Source organism: Pleurodeles waltl, chromosome 3_1, assembly GCF_031143425.1.
Source record: "Pleurodeles waltl isolate 20211129_DDA chromosome 3_1, aPleWal1.hap1.20221129, whole genome shotgun sequence".
Lineage (NCBI taxonomy): Eukaryota > Metazoa > Chordata > Amphibia > Caudata > Salamandridae > Pleurodeles > Pleurodeles waltl.
Genome location: NC_090440.1, coordinates 1,466,503,621 through 1,466,518,674, shown reverse-complemented (window position 1 = coordinate 1,466,518,674; position 15,054 = coordinate 1,466,503,621). Strand labels below are relative to the sequence as shown.

Here is a 15,054-nt window from a genome sequence, read left to right as displayed (position 1 = left end):
TCAGTCGCTGTAGATTCGCATGTTTTGCAATAGCTCGCCATCTGGTGTTGGGCCGGAGTGTTACAAGTTGTTTTTCTTCGAAGAAGTCTTTCGAGTCACGGGACCGAGTGACTCCTCCTTTTGTCTCCATTGCGCATGGGCGTCGACTCCATCTTCGATTGTTTTTCCCCGCAGAGGGTGAGGTAGGAGTTGAATTGTAGTAATAGTGCCCATGCAATGGAGTGACTAAGTATGTACCTATTTAAGGTTGAGATGATACATATACAAATAGTTGAAGGTAACTTCCAAACTGCTACAGGCTCCCGGGGAGGCGGGTGGGCACATGCGAATCTACAGCGACTGATGCCACGAACAGATGTACACTGGGTAAGTGACATTTTCAGTTCGATGGCATCTGTCGCTGTAGATACGCGTGTTTTGCATAGACTAGTAAGCAGTTATCTCCCCAAAAGCGGTGGCTCAGCCTGTAGGAGTGGAAGTAGTTTGAAATAATGTTCTTAATACAGCTTGACCTACTGTGGCTTGTTGTGCGGATAACACATCTACACAGTAGTGCTTGGTGAATGTGTGAGGCGTAGACCATGTGGCTGCCTTACATATTTCTTGCATTGGGATGTTTCCTAGAAAGGCCATGGTAGCACCCTTCTTTCTGGTTGAGTGTGCCCTTGGTGTAATGGGCAGCTGTCGTTTAGCTTTAAGGTAGCAGATTTGGATGCATTTAACTATCCATCTGGCTATACCTTGTTTTGATATTGGGTTTCCTGCATGAGGTTTTTGAAATGCAATAAATAGTTGTTTAGTCTTTCTGATGTTCTTTGTTCTGTCAATGTAATACATTAATGCTCTTTTGACATCTAATGTATTTAGTGCCCTTTCAGCTACGGTATCTGGCTGTGGAAAGAACACTGGAAGTTCCACTGTTTGATTTAGATGGAACGGTGAAATAACCTTTGGCAAAAATTTAGGATTAGTCCTTAGGACGACCTTATTCTTGTGTAGTTGTATAAAAGGTTCTTGTATTGTAAACGCCTGAATCTCGCTTACTCTTCTTAGGGAAGTAATGGCGATGAGAAATGCAACCTTCCAGGTTAGGAACTGTATTTCGCAGGAGTGCATGGGTTCAAAAGGTGGACCCATAAGTCTAGTTAGGACAACATTTAGGTTCCATGAAGGAACAGGTGGTGTTCTTGGTGGTATAATTCTCCTAAGGCCCTCCATGAATGCTTTAATGACTGGTATCTTATATAGGGAAGTTGAATAGGTAGTCTGCAGGTATGCAGATATTGCTGCAAGGTGTATTTTAATGGAAGAGAAAGCCAGGTTAGATTTTTGTAAGTGAAGCAAGTAGCCCACTACATGTTCTGGAGTTGTGTGTAAAGGTTGTATTTGATTAATATGGCAGTAGCAAACAAACCTCTTCCATTTACTTGCATAGCAGTGCCTGGTGGATGGCCTTCTGGCTTGCTTTATGACTTCCATACATTCTTGGGTAAGTTGTAAGTGCCCGAATTCTAGGATCTCAGGAGCCAGATTGCTAGATTCAGCGATGCTGGATCTGGGTGTCTGATCTTTTGGTTGTGTTGTGTCAACAGATCTGGCCTGTTGGGCAATTTGATGTAGGGTACTACTGATAGGTCTAGCAGCGTTGTGTACCAGGGTTGCCTTGCCCAAGTTGGTGCTATCAATATGAGTTTGAGTTTGTTTTGACTGAGTTTGTTTACCAGGTAAGGAAGGAGAGGGAGAGGAGGAAAAGCGTAAGCAAATATCCCTGACCAGTTCATCCATAGGGCATTGCCTAGGGACTGTTTGTGTGGGTATCTGGATGCGAAGTTTTGGCATTTTGCGTTCTCCTTCGTCGCAAACAAGTCTATGTGAGGTGTTCCCCAGAGTTTGAAATAGGTGTTCAGAATTTGGGGGTGAATTTCCCATTCGTGGACCTGTTGGTGATCTCGAGAGAGGTTGTCTGCGAGTTGATTTTGGATCCCTGGTATAAATTGTGCTATTAGGCGAATTTGGTTGTGAATTGCCCAACGCCAAATTTTTTGTGCTAGCAGGCTTAACTGCGTGGAGTGTGTCCCCCCTTGCTTGTTTAGATAATACATTGTTGTCATGTTGTCTGTCTTGACGAGAATGTATTTGTGAACTATTATTGGTTGGAAAGCTTTTAGTGCTTGAAAAACTGCTAGTAGTTCTAGGTGATTTATATGCAGTTTTGTTTGATGTACGTTCCATTGTCCTTGTATGCTGTGTTGATCGAGGTGTGCTCCCCACCCTGTCATGGAAGCATCTGTTGTTATTACGTATTGTGGCACTGGGTCTTGGAAAGGCCGCCCCTTGTTTAAATTTATGTTGTTCCACCACAGAAGCGAGAGGTAAGTTTGGCGGTCTATTAACACCAGATCTAGAAGATGACCCTGTGCTTGAGACCACTGTGATGCTAGGCACTGTTGTAAGGGCCTCATGTGCAGTCTTGCGTTTGGGACAATGGCTATGCATGAAGACATCATGCCTAGGAGTTGTAATATCATCTTTGCTTGTATCTTTTGTGTTGGATACATGCGTTGTATGATGGTGTTGAGATTTTGAATTCTTTGGGGACTTGGAGTGGCTACTCCTTTTGTTGTGTCTATTATGGCTCCTAGGTATTGTTGTACCTTGCACGGCAGAATGTTGGATTTCGTGAAGTTGACGGTGAACCCTAGTTTGAAGAGGGTTTGTATGATCTGATTTGTGTGATTTGAGCACTCTATTAACGAATGGGCCTTGATTAGCCAGTCGTCTAGATATGGAACACATGTATTTGCTGCCTTCTGATGTGTGCAGCGACTACCGCTAGACATTTGGTAAAGACTCTTGGTGCGGTTGTTAATCCGAAAGGCAGTACCTTGAATTGGTAATGTATTCCTTTGAATACAAACCTTAGGTATTTCCTGTGCGATGGGTGTATTGGTATATGGAAATTCTGAAGTTGACATGTAGTCGTGTAGTTTTAGCAATGGTAATACTTCTTGTAGTGTGACCATGTGAAAGTGGTCTGATTTGATGAATGTGTTCACTATTCTGAGGTCTAGGATTGGTCTCAGCGTTTTGTCCTTCTTTGGTATCAGAAAGTACAGTGAGTAAACTCCTGTGTTTATTTGTGTGTTTGGCACTAATTCGATTGCATTCTTTTGCAATAGTGCCTGCACTTCTATCTCCAGGAGATTGGAATGATGTTTTGTCAAATTTTGTGCTTTTGGTGGTATGTTTGGAGGGAATTGTAGAAATTCTATGCAATAACCATGTTGGATAATTGCTAGAACCCAAGTGTCTGTAGTGATTTCCTCCCATGCTTTGTAATAATGACTTATTCTTCCCCCCACTGGTGTTGTGTGGAGGGGGCGAGTGACATGTGAGTCACTGCTTAGTAGTAGGGGTTTTGGGGCTTTGAAATTTTCCTCTATTCCTAGGGAATTGCCCTCCTCTATATTGTCCCCGAAAACCTCCTCTGTACTGTCCCTGGTAACTGGACGGTGTTGCCTGTGAGGTGCTGGCTTGTGTGCTTTGACCCCGAAACCCCCCTCTAAAGGGTGTTTTACGGAATGTGCTGTAATTCCCTCTGCTCTGCGGGGAGTAGAGTGCGCCCATGGCTTTAGCAGTGTCCGTGTCTTTTTTGAGTTTCTCAATCGCTGTGTCCACTTCTGGACCGAACAGTTCTTTTTCGTTAAAAGGCATATTGAGAACTGCTTTCTGAATCTCTGGTTTAAATCCAGACGTTCGGAGCCATGCATGCCTTCTGATAGTTACAGATGTATTAATTGTCCGTGCAGCTGTATCTGCAGCGTCCATGGAGGAGCGGATTTGGTTGTTGGAAATGGTCTGTCCCTCCTCAACCACTTGTTTTGCCCTATTTTGTAGGTCCTTGGGCAGATGGTCAATGAGATGTTGCATCTCATCCCAATGGGCTCTGTCATAGCGCGCAAGTAGTGCCTGGGAGTTAGCGATGCGCCGCTGGTTTGCAGCTTGTGCTGCGACTCTTTTACCAGCTGCATCGAACTTGCGGCTTTCTTTATCTGGGGGTGGTGCATCTCCAGATGTGTGGGAGTTGGCCCTTTTCCTAGCTGCTCCTACAACGACAGAGTCTGGTGGCAGCTGTGTAGTGATGAAAGCCGGGTCTGTAGGAGGCGCCTTATACTTTTTTTCCACTCTTGGTGTGATTGCCCTACTTTTGACCGGCTCCTTAAAGATTTCTTTTGCGTGCCGGAGCATACCAGGGAGCATAGGCAGGCTTTGGTAGGAGCTGTGGGTAGAGGAGAGTGTGTTGAATAAAAAGTCATCCTCGACCTGTTCTGAGTGGAGGCTTACATTGTGAAATTGTGCTGCTCTAGCCACCACTTGAGAATACGCAGTGCTGTCCTCTGGTGGAGATGGCTTCGTAGGGTATGCCTCCGGACTGTTATCTGACACTGGGGCGTCGTATAAGTCCCATGCGTCTTGATCTTGGTCACCCTGGCTCATGGTGGTGTGAGCTGGGGAATGTGATGGAGTTTGTGCTGGTGAGACGTTAATCACAGGTGGAGGAGAGGGTGGTGGGGTAACTTTTTTCACCACTTTTGTTTGTGGTGTTTGTTCAGTTTGGAACTCCAATCTTCTCTTTCTTCTAATAGGGGGAAGGGTGCTTATTTTTCCTGTCCCCTGCTGTATGAAAATACGCTTTTGCGTATGGTCTACATCCGTTGAGTGTAGTTCTTCCTCAAACCTATGCTTTTGCATTTGGGAGGTTAGCGAGTGCTCTTCTGTATAAGAGCCTGAAACTGGGTCGGTTGCAGTTTGTTTCGGCACCGAAACCCTGTCTGCATCTTTTTTCGGCTCCGAGGTGACTTTTTTCTTTTTCGGGGCCAAAACCTCTCGGCGTCGATCTTCTTCGGTGCCGCTGTCTCGGCATCGAGCCGTGTCTACACCGGTATCTCGGTGTCGATGCTTGTCTCCAGCACTTTCTCGGACCCGAGAAGGCTGCGTGCCGGTGTCTCGACCGGAGTCGGACGATCTCGGCACTGTTTGGGCCTTTTTCGGTGCCAACGGTCGGTCACCGAATTTATGGGTCGAGCCATGGCCTGATGGCAGTGGCGTCCCCTGGGCCTTGTAAATCTTCTTTTGAGTGGTTTTCGACGTCCTACTCACGGTTTGTGTATCGTCGAATCCTTCGGAGTCCGATTCTTGGATCGAAAAGGATCCCTCCTCTTCTTGTTCCTCGAACTCCCAGTGGGCTGTCAGCGCGGACGCCATCTGAAGTCTTCTAGCTCGACGGTCTCGGAGAGTTTTTCGGGACCGGAACGCACGACAGGCCTCGCAGGTGTCTTCGCTGTGCTCAGGTGACAGGCACAGGTTGCAGACCAAGTGTTGGTCTGTATAGGGGTATTTATTGTGGCATTTGGGACAGAAACGGAACGGGGTCCGTTCCATCGGCGTTCTTCTGCACGCGGTCGGGCCGACCAGGCCCCGACGGGGGATCAAAAAAATTACCCCGAAGGGCACCGGAGCTCTTCGATCTTAGACGCGGTGTTGAATCTAACTACGCCGACCCCGAACGCAACAATAGCGACGAAAATCTTCTGTAATTAGCTATTTTTCCGTTCCGAATCTCGGAGCGACAGGAACACGTCCGAACCCGATGGCGGAAAAAAAACAATCGAAGATGGAGTCGACGCCCATGCGCAATGGAGACAAAAGGAGGAGTCACTCGGTCCCGTGACTCGAAAGACTTCTTCGAAGAAAAACAACTTGTAACACTCCGGCCCAACACCAGATGGCGAGCTATTGCAAAACATGCGTATCTACAGCGACAGATGCCATCGAACATATGATTATTATAATTCCACTGCTGTGATTATTTTAAGAGTTGCACGTGTGTTGCTCACGTTATTATCTTTGTGTAACATGGGAAGTGCCTTAATAAATTAATCACTAAGACTAAAGGTGCTGCATTCCTTGCTTTCCTTTCACTCCCTCTTGGTCTGCAGTAAAGCAGAACAAGAATACAGTGTTGCACATAATTTCACAAGTCAGTTAAGTAGATACAATTTCATTAATCTTACACATGTACAATGTGTACTTAGGCAAAACATCTGAAAGTCTTCTCACAGAGGTTGCAAATTTCTTAAAAATGGCAAACAAGAACATTTTCCTTACTGTAACCAAATAATCATTAGTAAATATAAAGATCCACATGGACATACAGTAACACTACTGCAGACACCTTCAATTACAGAAGTAAGGAATAAAACTAATCTTGATTAAAACAAATAAAACTCTGTTCTCACAGAACTGCCTCAAGATAACTTTTAGATACGGTTTGCAGTTTGATTTTTTTTTCTGTTTACCCAAAATGCATCTGTGAATAATTTCTTCAGAATTTGCCATCATTCATGCACTCCTGCAAAATAAATCTGAAGTCCTGATTCTGATTATGGGATCTATCACAAGGAAGTAGTAAAAATGCTTCATCAGTCTGTATTTACTCATTTATAAGTAATCATTACTGATAAGCCCCATACGTAGAAAACTCTTTGGAAAAAAACACAATTATTTCCTCAGTCTCCACATTATATATTGTGCTATCTTGAATTAAAGACTTTTCAACAGACATAATCTAACCCTAAAGATTCTTAAAAATTCAAATAACTAGCAAGATTGAATGATGTGTTCAAAAGAAGCTGGCTGTCTAGCCTAAATTTAACAATTCTATTATATTCTCCAATTAAATGTGATGTTTGTTCCGAAATGTTTTGCAAAATACTATCAACATAATTTAAAATGCACCATTTGCTGGCATTCCACTTTTAATTGATACACTTCAGATTACACAGGTTAACAGCAAAATCAAATGAAACCTGTATACATATCTGTATTTTCTGGTATGTGTAACCAATTTTGTTTACGTATATCCTTTGTTTTAGTACTCTACTATCACCTGAACAATAAACTCAGTGGGAGCACAAGACAACTAATTAGCACAAAACCACATATTTTGGTTTTTGCATTTCACCTTCATCCTACAATTGTCAGAAAATCCCCAGGTATATACAAAGAAATCTACAATTTTAGTTGGTTTTTAGGCACATTAAAATAAATGTTTGTGGGAGTTGTAAATTTACCATTTAAGAATATAAGGCTCACAGAGTCATGCTCTACTTCTGGTGAGTGAAAAATATTCCACTCTTTGTACCTTGTTGTCAATGACCGCTCCAAATCTTTTGACTTGAACCTGCCCTAATAGTCTTGGTATTTACATACATCCAATCACAGTGCTATACTTTAAAAACACCAGAGAACTAAAACAGTCCACATGAAATAAATAATAAAGTGGCTGTGGTTACTCATGCATGTGCACTTGTCACTTCACACCTTTGGAAGAGATGTTATTCATCTCTGGAGGGGCAGGATCACAGCTCTCTGCCTGGTTGGTAACTTCAGAAGGGCTCCTCAGTGCAGCTGAACATGCAGAATGGCTCTCACAGCCAGGTGTCACATCATTTTTTACCGTGTGCATCTAAGGAGTAAGGAGCCAAAATATCGTATTATTATCCGCAATCACAGGTCACTGCTTTACTAAAAAAAAATATTGGTTTAGCACATTTTAATTCTATACAATTATTGGAAGGTAGCATAATGTAGGGACATAAAATAGTGATTACCAAATTATACCTTGCCTTTTTCCCCCATTTAAGCATTGTACACAGTACTCAACTTATTGATCTCATTAGGATAAAAGACTAGTTGGTCCTGCTAGGATATCAATTTGTGACCTTCAACTTTCAACTGGTGTTAGCAGCAAACATCTGTCTCACAGAGCTACTGCACAAGACACAAAAAAGGAATTTATGCTCAAGTTCCATCCTTAGAGAGATTCGGTCCAAGTATTTTTACCTGTTTGACTTTGTTAATCCTGTTCACAAGCTCTTCTGTGGAAACACTCCCAGCAATTACTTCCAAAGGAACTCCATTGTCTCCTATGAAAAAACTAGAAGGTATGCATACAACAGGATCTAGAAAAGTATTACTTAAGGAACAGAAAGTCCAATTTTGTGGCAACATTTTTAACACTTGGGTAACATTGGATAATAGAAACATAAACCACTGAGTCCATCTTCCCACCATACAGCCACTTTATAATACTGTAGTAACAGCTCCACCAAATTAATATTCAGTTTTCTTCAGCTCTGCGCACAAAGAGACATCCCTTGATTACTTTGCATTTCCTGTATGTTACAGTATGGTAATGGATTAAAGGTTTGACATGTCTGCACTAACTATAGGCTACACCGAAAGTTCTGTAATAAAGAACAATTCATATAAGGGAAGTTGTTTTAAACTAGATATGGCCCAGGGTCCTCAGTTTAATTAGTACTCAAATATTACTAATTTTACCAGGCTGCGGTGCCATACATCCTGCAACTTGAAAAGGTGTTCAAAAGACCTTTATGTAACAACAGAAAAGTTGGCTCCCTTAAGCTCTCAGTTACCAGTCATAGAATCACAATATATAAAAACATGGATGTATATAAGCGCAAGCTAATTACTCGTAATCCTATTTCTGCATTGTAGAAATCTTCGTTGTAGTTGTAGTCATAAACAGTCTGTCATAAACAGACTCTGCCTCACTCGTAAGCCCAGAACAATTCTGAGATCTGATATATATATATATATATATCGTCAGTAGGTAGTTCTAGTTAGGACCTAATTTTTATAGTAAAAGCTATTTTTATTTTGCAAATAACTTTGGCGCCATTTGATGAATCTTCATGAAATTTTCAAAACTATTTTGCCACACCCTTCAACTGCTGTTTTGAAAGTTTTGAGGTGATTTGTCAAGCACGGCACAAGAAAAATGGTGGTTGGGGAGGAGGAAGGTGGGGGCGGTGCCAAAACTCTTATTCCCCATGCAACTTTCCATAGGAATTTCAGACATAACTACAGCTCGAACCGTTGAATGGAATTACACCAAATTTGGCAGAAAGCTAGATCTTGGTGCACAAAGATCTTTTTTTGTGATTTGGGGTATATCCATTGAGTAGTTTGAGTTATTAAAGAAAAACGATTTTTTGTATATCCAGGGACACAAAAGGATCCGCAAATCTAACAGATCTCGTAGTGAGATCTGATTGCCTGCCACCAGTTCAACCAGGAAGTGGTGACAGCCATCTTGGGACTCTTACTCAAAAAAATAAATACTGAAAAAATGAAAGAAGAAAAAAAAACAAAAAAACACAAGAAAGGGGGCCGGGTACAACCCCCACAGGCCTGGGGCCAAAAAGTTTTTTTTTTTTTTTAAATGTTACCGCAAATCCAAGGAGGAGCCATTAATCTGTGGCAAAATGTTTATATTATATATGGAAAATGTCACTTACCCAGTGTACATCTGTTCGTGGCATGAGACGCTGCAGATTCACATGCTGTGCATATCCCGCCATTTAGTGTTGGACTCGGAGTGTTACAAGTTGTTTTTCTTCGAAGAAGTCTTTGAGTCACGAGATCGAGGGACTCCTCCCCTTTCGGCTCCATTGCACATGGGCGTCGACTCCATGTTAGATTGTTTTCCCCGCTGAGGGTGAGGTAGGAGTTGTGTATATAGTAATAGTGCCCATGCAATGGAGTAAGTATGTATGTACATAATGTGTCTAAAAGTGATATATACATATTTACAAATGTCAAAGTTTATTTTTATCAACTTATAATGGCTACAGGCTCCAGGGGAGGTGGGAGGGCGCATGTGAATCTGCAGCATCTCATGCCCCGAACAGATGTACACTGGGTAAGTGACATTTTCCGTTCGATGGCATGTGTAGCTGCAGATACACATGCTGTGCATAGACTAGTAAGCAGTTATCTCCCCAAAAGCGGTGGTCTAGCCTGTAGGAGTTGAAGTTGTTTGAAATAATGTTTGTAATACTGCCTATCCTACTGTGGCTTGTTGTGTTGTTAACACATCCACACAGTAATGTTTAGTGAATGTATGAGGCGTAGACCATGTGGCTGCCTTACAGATTTCTGTCATTGGTATATTTCCTAGAAAGGCCATGGTGGCGCCTTTCTTTCTAGTGGAGTGTGGCTTTGGTGTAATAGGCAGTTCTCTCTTTGCTTTAACATAACAGGTTTGAATATACTTAACTATCCATCTGGCAATGCCTTGTTTGGATATTGGATTTCCTGCATGAGGTTTTTGAAAAGCTACAAACAATTGTTTTGTTTTGCGAAATTGTTTGGTTCTATCAATGTAATACATTAGTGCTCTTTTTATGTCTAATGTATGTAATGCTCTTTGAGCTACAGAGTCTGGTTCTGGGAAAAATACTGGGAGTTCCACTGTTTGATTTAAGTGGAACGGTGATATAACTTTTGGTAAAAATGTGGGATTTGTGCGTAGAACCACTTTATGTTTGTGTATTTGTATAAAGGGTTCCTGTATGGTAAAGGCTTGTATTTCACTTACTCTTCTAAGAGATGTGATAGCTATTAGGAAGGCTACTTTCCATGTTAAGTATTGCATCTCACAAGAGTGCATGGGTTCAAATGGTGGATCCATGAGTTGTGTTAATACAATATTGAGGTTCCACAAAGGAACTGGTGGTGTTCTTGGGGGAATGATCCTTTTTAGACCCTCCATAAATGCTTTTATGACTGGGATTCTAAATAGTGTTGTTGAATGTGTAATTTGCAGATAGGCAGAAATTGCTGTGAGATGTATTTTAATGGATGAAAAAGCTAACTTAGACTTTTGTAAGTAGCTTACAATATTTTTCGTGGACGTGTGTAATGGTTGAATTTGATTATTTTGACAGTAATAAACAAATCGTTTCCATTTATTTGCATAGCAATGTCTTGTAGTAGGTTTCCTAGCCTGTTTGATGACCTCCATACATTCTTGTGTAAGGTCTAGATGTCCAAATTCTAAGACTTCAGGAGCCAGATTGCTAGATTGAGCGATGCTGGATTCAGGTGCCTGATCTGTTGTTTGTGTTGAGTTAACAGATCTGGTCTGTTTGGTAGCTTGATATGAGGCACTACTGACAGGTCTAGTAGTGTTGTGTACCATGGTTGGCATGCCCAAGTTGGTGCTACTAGTATTAGTTTGAGTTTGTTTTGACTCAATTTGTTTACTAGATATGGAAGGAGTGGGAGAGGGGGAAAAGCGTAAGCAAATATCCCTGACCAACTCATCCATAACGCATTGCCCTTGGAGTGAGGGTGTGGGTACCTGGATGCGAAGTTTTGGCATTTTGCATTTTCTTTTGTTGCGAATAGGTCTATTTGCGGTGTTCCCCAGTTTTGGAAGTAAGTTTGTAGTATCTGGGGATGAATTTCCCATTCATGGATCTGTTGGTGATCTCGACTGAGACTGTCGGCTAACTGGTTTTGAATTCCTGGGATGTATTGCGATATTAGGCGAATGTGATTGTGAATTGCCCAATGCCAAATCTTTTGTGCTAAGAGACACAGCTGTGATGAGTGTGTCCCTCCCTGTTTTTTAGGTAATACATTGTTGTCATGTTGTCTGTTTTGACAAGAATGTGTTTGTGGGCTATTAGTGGTTGAAATGCTTTCAATGCTAGAAACACTGCTAGTTGTTCTGGTTGATTTATATGAAATTGTTTTTGCTGAGTGTCCCATTGTGCCTGGATGCTGTGTTGGTTGAGGTGTGCTCCCCACCCTACCATGGAAGCATCTGTTGTGATCACATATTGAGGCACTGGGTCTTGGAAAGGCCGCCCTTGATTTAAATTTATAGGATTCCACCATTGAAGCGAGGTGTGTGTTTGGCGGTCTATCAACACTAGATCTTGAAGTTGACCATGTGCTTGTGTCCATTGTGTCGCTAGGCACTGCTGTAAGGGCTGCATGTGTAATCTTGCGTTTGGGACAATGGCTATGCAAGAAGACATCATGCCTATAAGTTTCATCACTAATTTTACTTGATATTGTTGGTTTGGGTGCATGCTTTGTATTACGTTTTGGAATGCTTGTACCCTTTGTGTACTTGGAGTGGCAATCCCTTTTTTTGTGTTGATTGTTGCTCCTAAGTATTGTTGTATTTGACATGGTTGTAAGTGTGATTTTAGGTAGTTTATTGAGAACCCTAGTTTGTGAAGGGTTTTTATGACGTATTTTGTGTGTTGAAGACACTGTTTCTGAGTGCTGGTTTTTATTAACAAATCGTCTAGATATGGGAATACGGGTATGTGCTGTCTTCTGATATGTGCGGCTGCTACCGCAAGGCATTTTGTAAATACCCTTGGTGCTGTTGTTATCCTGAATGGTAACACTTTGAATTGGTAATGTACTCCTTGGATTACAAACCTTAAGTATTTCCTGTGTGAAGGATGTATGGGTAAATGGAAGTAAGCATCCTTGAGATCTAATGTTGACATGTAGTCTTGTTGTTTGAGCAAGGGGATCACGTCTTGAAGTGTTATCATGTGAAAGTGATCTGATTTGATGTAAAGATTTAGGGGGTCATTACGACCTCGGCGGTCTTTTCAAAAGACCGCCGAGGGACACAGAATACCGCCATTGCCGGCGGTATTTCTGACTCCCTATTATGACATTTCCGCTGGGCCAGCGGACAGTAACAGTGTTACCGTCCGCTGGCCCAGCGGAAACATCACATCAACATTGCACCCGGCTCGTAATAGAGCCAGCGGCAATGCTGATGTGCAGCGGGTGCAGTAGCACCCGTCACGCAATTCACTGCCCGAAATGCCTGGGGGCCACTGCACTGCCCATGCCAAGTGCATGGGCAGTGCAGAGGCCCCCAGGGGCACCCCAAGTCCCCTTACCGCCGGCCTTTCCATGGCGGTGTGTACCGCCATGGACAAGCCGGCGGTCGGGGACTCCTAATCCCCAGGGCAGCGGTGCTTGCACCGCTGCCCTGGGGATTATGACCGCCAGGAGGAATCCTGGCGGTAAAGTGGAGGGGCCGGCGGTATGGCCGTGGCTTTTCCGCCACGGTCATAATAGCTGGCGGAACACCGCCAGCCTGTTGGCGGTGTTACCGCCAACATACCGCCGGCCGCCAGGGTCGTAATGACCCCCTAAGTGTTCTGAGATCTAAGATGGGTCTCAGAGTTTTGTCCTTTTTTGGTATTAGAAAATACAGGGAATAAACACCTGTTCCTTTCTGATGGTTGGGTACCAGTTCTATTGCCTCTTTCTGTAACAACGCTTGGACTTCTAGTTGAAATAGATCCAAGTGCTGTTTGGACATGTTGTGTGTTCTTGGAGGCACCTTTGGTGGTAATTGTAGGAATTCTATGCAATAACCATGTTGGATAATGGCTAGGACCCACGAGTCTGTAGTTATTTCTTCCCATTTTTTTTTATAATCTGTGAGTCTCCCCCCACCGGTGTGATGTTTTGGGGATTTGTGACATTGAAGTCACTGTTTAGTTTGTGGGGTCTTTGGGTTTTGGAATTTCCCTCTGGTTTTAGGGAACTGTCCACCTCTATATTGTCCCCGAAAGCCTCCTCTTTGATACTGGCACTGGTATGTGGGTCTGGCCTGTGAGGTTGAGGGTTCTGTGCTTTGGGCTCGAAACCCCCCCTCTAAAGTGTGGCTTCCTAAAGGTGCCTCTGCTCTGTGGGGAGTAGAGCGCGCCCATGACTTTGGCCGTGTCCGTATCCTTCTTTAGCTTCTCTATAGCTGTATCCACCTCCGGCCCAAACAACTGTTGTCCATTAAAAGGCATATTAAGCACAGCCTGCTGGATCTCTGGCTTAAATCCGGAGGAACGTAGCCATGCATGTCTCCGAATAGTGACCGCTGTGTTTAAAGTTCTGGCGGCTGTGTCCATCGCTGATCGTATCTGGTTGTTGGAGATACTTTGGCTCTCATCCACCACTTGCTGTGCACGCTTTTGAAACTCCTTGGGAAGATGTTCAATAAAATGCTGCATTTCATCCCAATGAGCCCTGTCATATCTTGCCAATAAAGCCTGTGAATTGGCAATGCACCATTGATTGGCTGCCTGTGCTGCAACTCTTTTCCCTGCTGCATCAAACTTTCGACTTTCTTTGTCGGGTGGTGGTGCATCCCCAGAAGTCTGTGAGTTTGCACTTTTGCGGGCTGCGCCTACTACCACTGAGTCAGGTGTTAGTTGTTGCGTGATGTACACAGGGTCCGTAGGGGGGAGGCTTGCACTTTTTTTCCACCCTAGGTGTAATGGCTCTGCATTTGACGGGGTCTTGAAACACTTGTTTTGCGTGTTTTAACATCCCTGGTAACATCGGCAGACTCTGGTACTGGCTGTGTGTTGATGACAAAGTATTGAACAAAAAGTCATCCTCAATAGGTTCAGCATGCAGTGCTACATTGTGAAAAGTAGCTGCTCTGGACACCACCTGAATGTAAGCAGTACTTTCTTCTGGTGGTGATGGTCTTGCCGGGTAGCAATCTGGACTATTGTCAGATACTGGTGCATCGTATAGATCCCATGCATCTGGGTCATCCTGGCTCATTCCTGTGTGAGTTGGAGATTGCATCATTGGGGGTGTTGCAATTGGTGACAGTTGCGGTGAGTGCTGTGGCGATGGTTGTGGCGAAAAACGTGGTGGAGTTTTTTCTTTAGCCACTTTTGCTTTTGGCTGTTTATCTGTTTCTTGGAAAGCAAGTTTCCTTTTCATTTTAATAGGGGGAAGAGTTCTTATTTTCCCTGTGTCTTTCTGAATATGGAGCCTTCTTTGTGTATAGTGTGGCTCTCCCAGCTCTAATTCTTGTCCAAATTTATGGCCTTGAAGTTGTGATGATAGGCCTTGTTCTTCGGAATAGGAGCTCTGTTTAGGCTCCGATGCTGGGTGTTTCGGCACTGAAACTTTTTCCACTGTCTTTTTCGGATCCGAAGCCACTTTTTCGGTTTCGGGGTGCCGATCTCTCGGTGCCGACTTTGGTCGTAGCCTGTATCTCGGTGTCGAGTTTGGTCGGAGCCAGTATCTCGGTGCTGAGTATACTCTGTGCCGGTATCTCGACCGGAGTCTGATGTCTTCGACACATGTGTGCCCTTTTTCGGTGCCGATGGTTGGTCA

General features: G+C 43.4%; 1 protein-coding gene across 2 annotated transcripts in view; it reads right to left on the bottom strand.

Moving 5' to 3' along the window:
- UBXN4 (UBX domain protein 4) overlaps positions 1 to 15,054 on the bottom strand; it is a 252,926-nt gene that overhangs the window by 176,411 nt on the left and 61,461 nt on the right. For both annotated transcript variants that reach the window (XM_069225071.1, XM_069225072.1), the window contains exons 4-5: positions 7,906 to 8,024; positions 7,384 to 7,528 (exon numbers count right to left, since the gene is read on the bottom strand). In XM_069225071.1, coding sequence (XP_069081172.1) covers positions 7,384 to 7,528; positions 7,906 to 8,024 — 264 coding nt within the window. The remainder of the gene's footprint in view (positions 1 to 7,383; positions 7,529 to 7,905; positions 8,025 to 15,054) is intronic.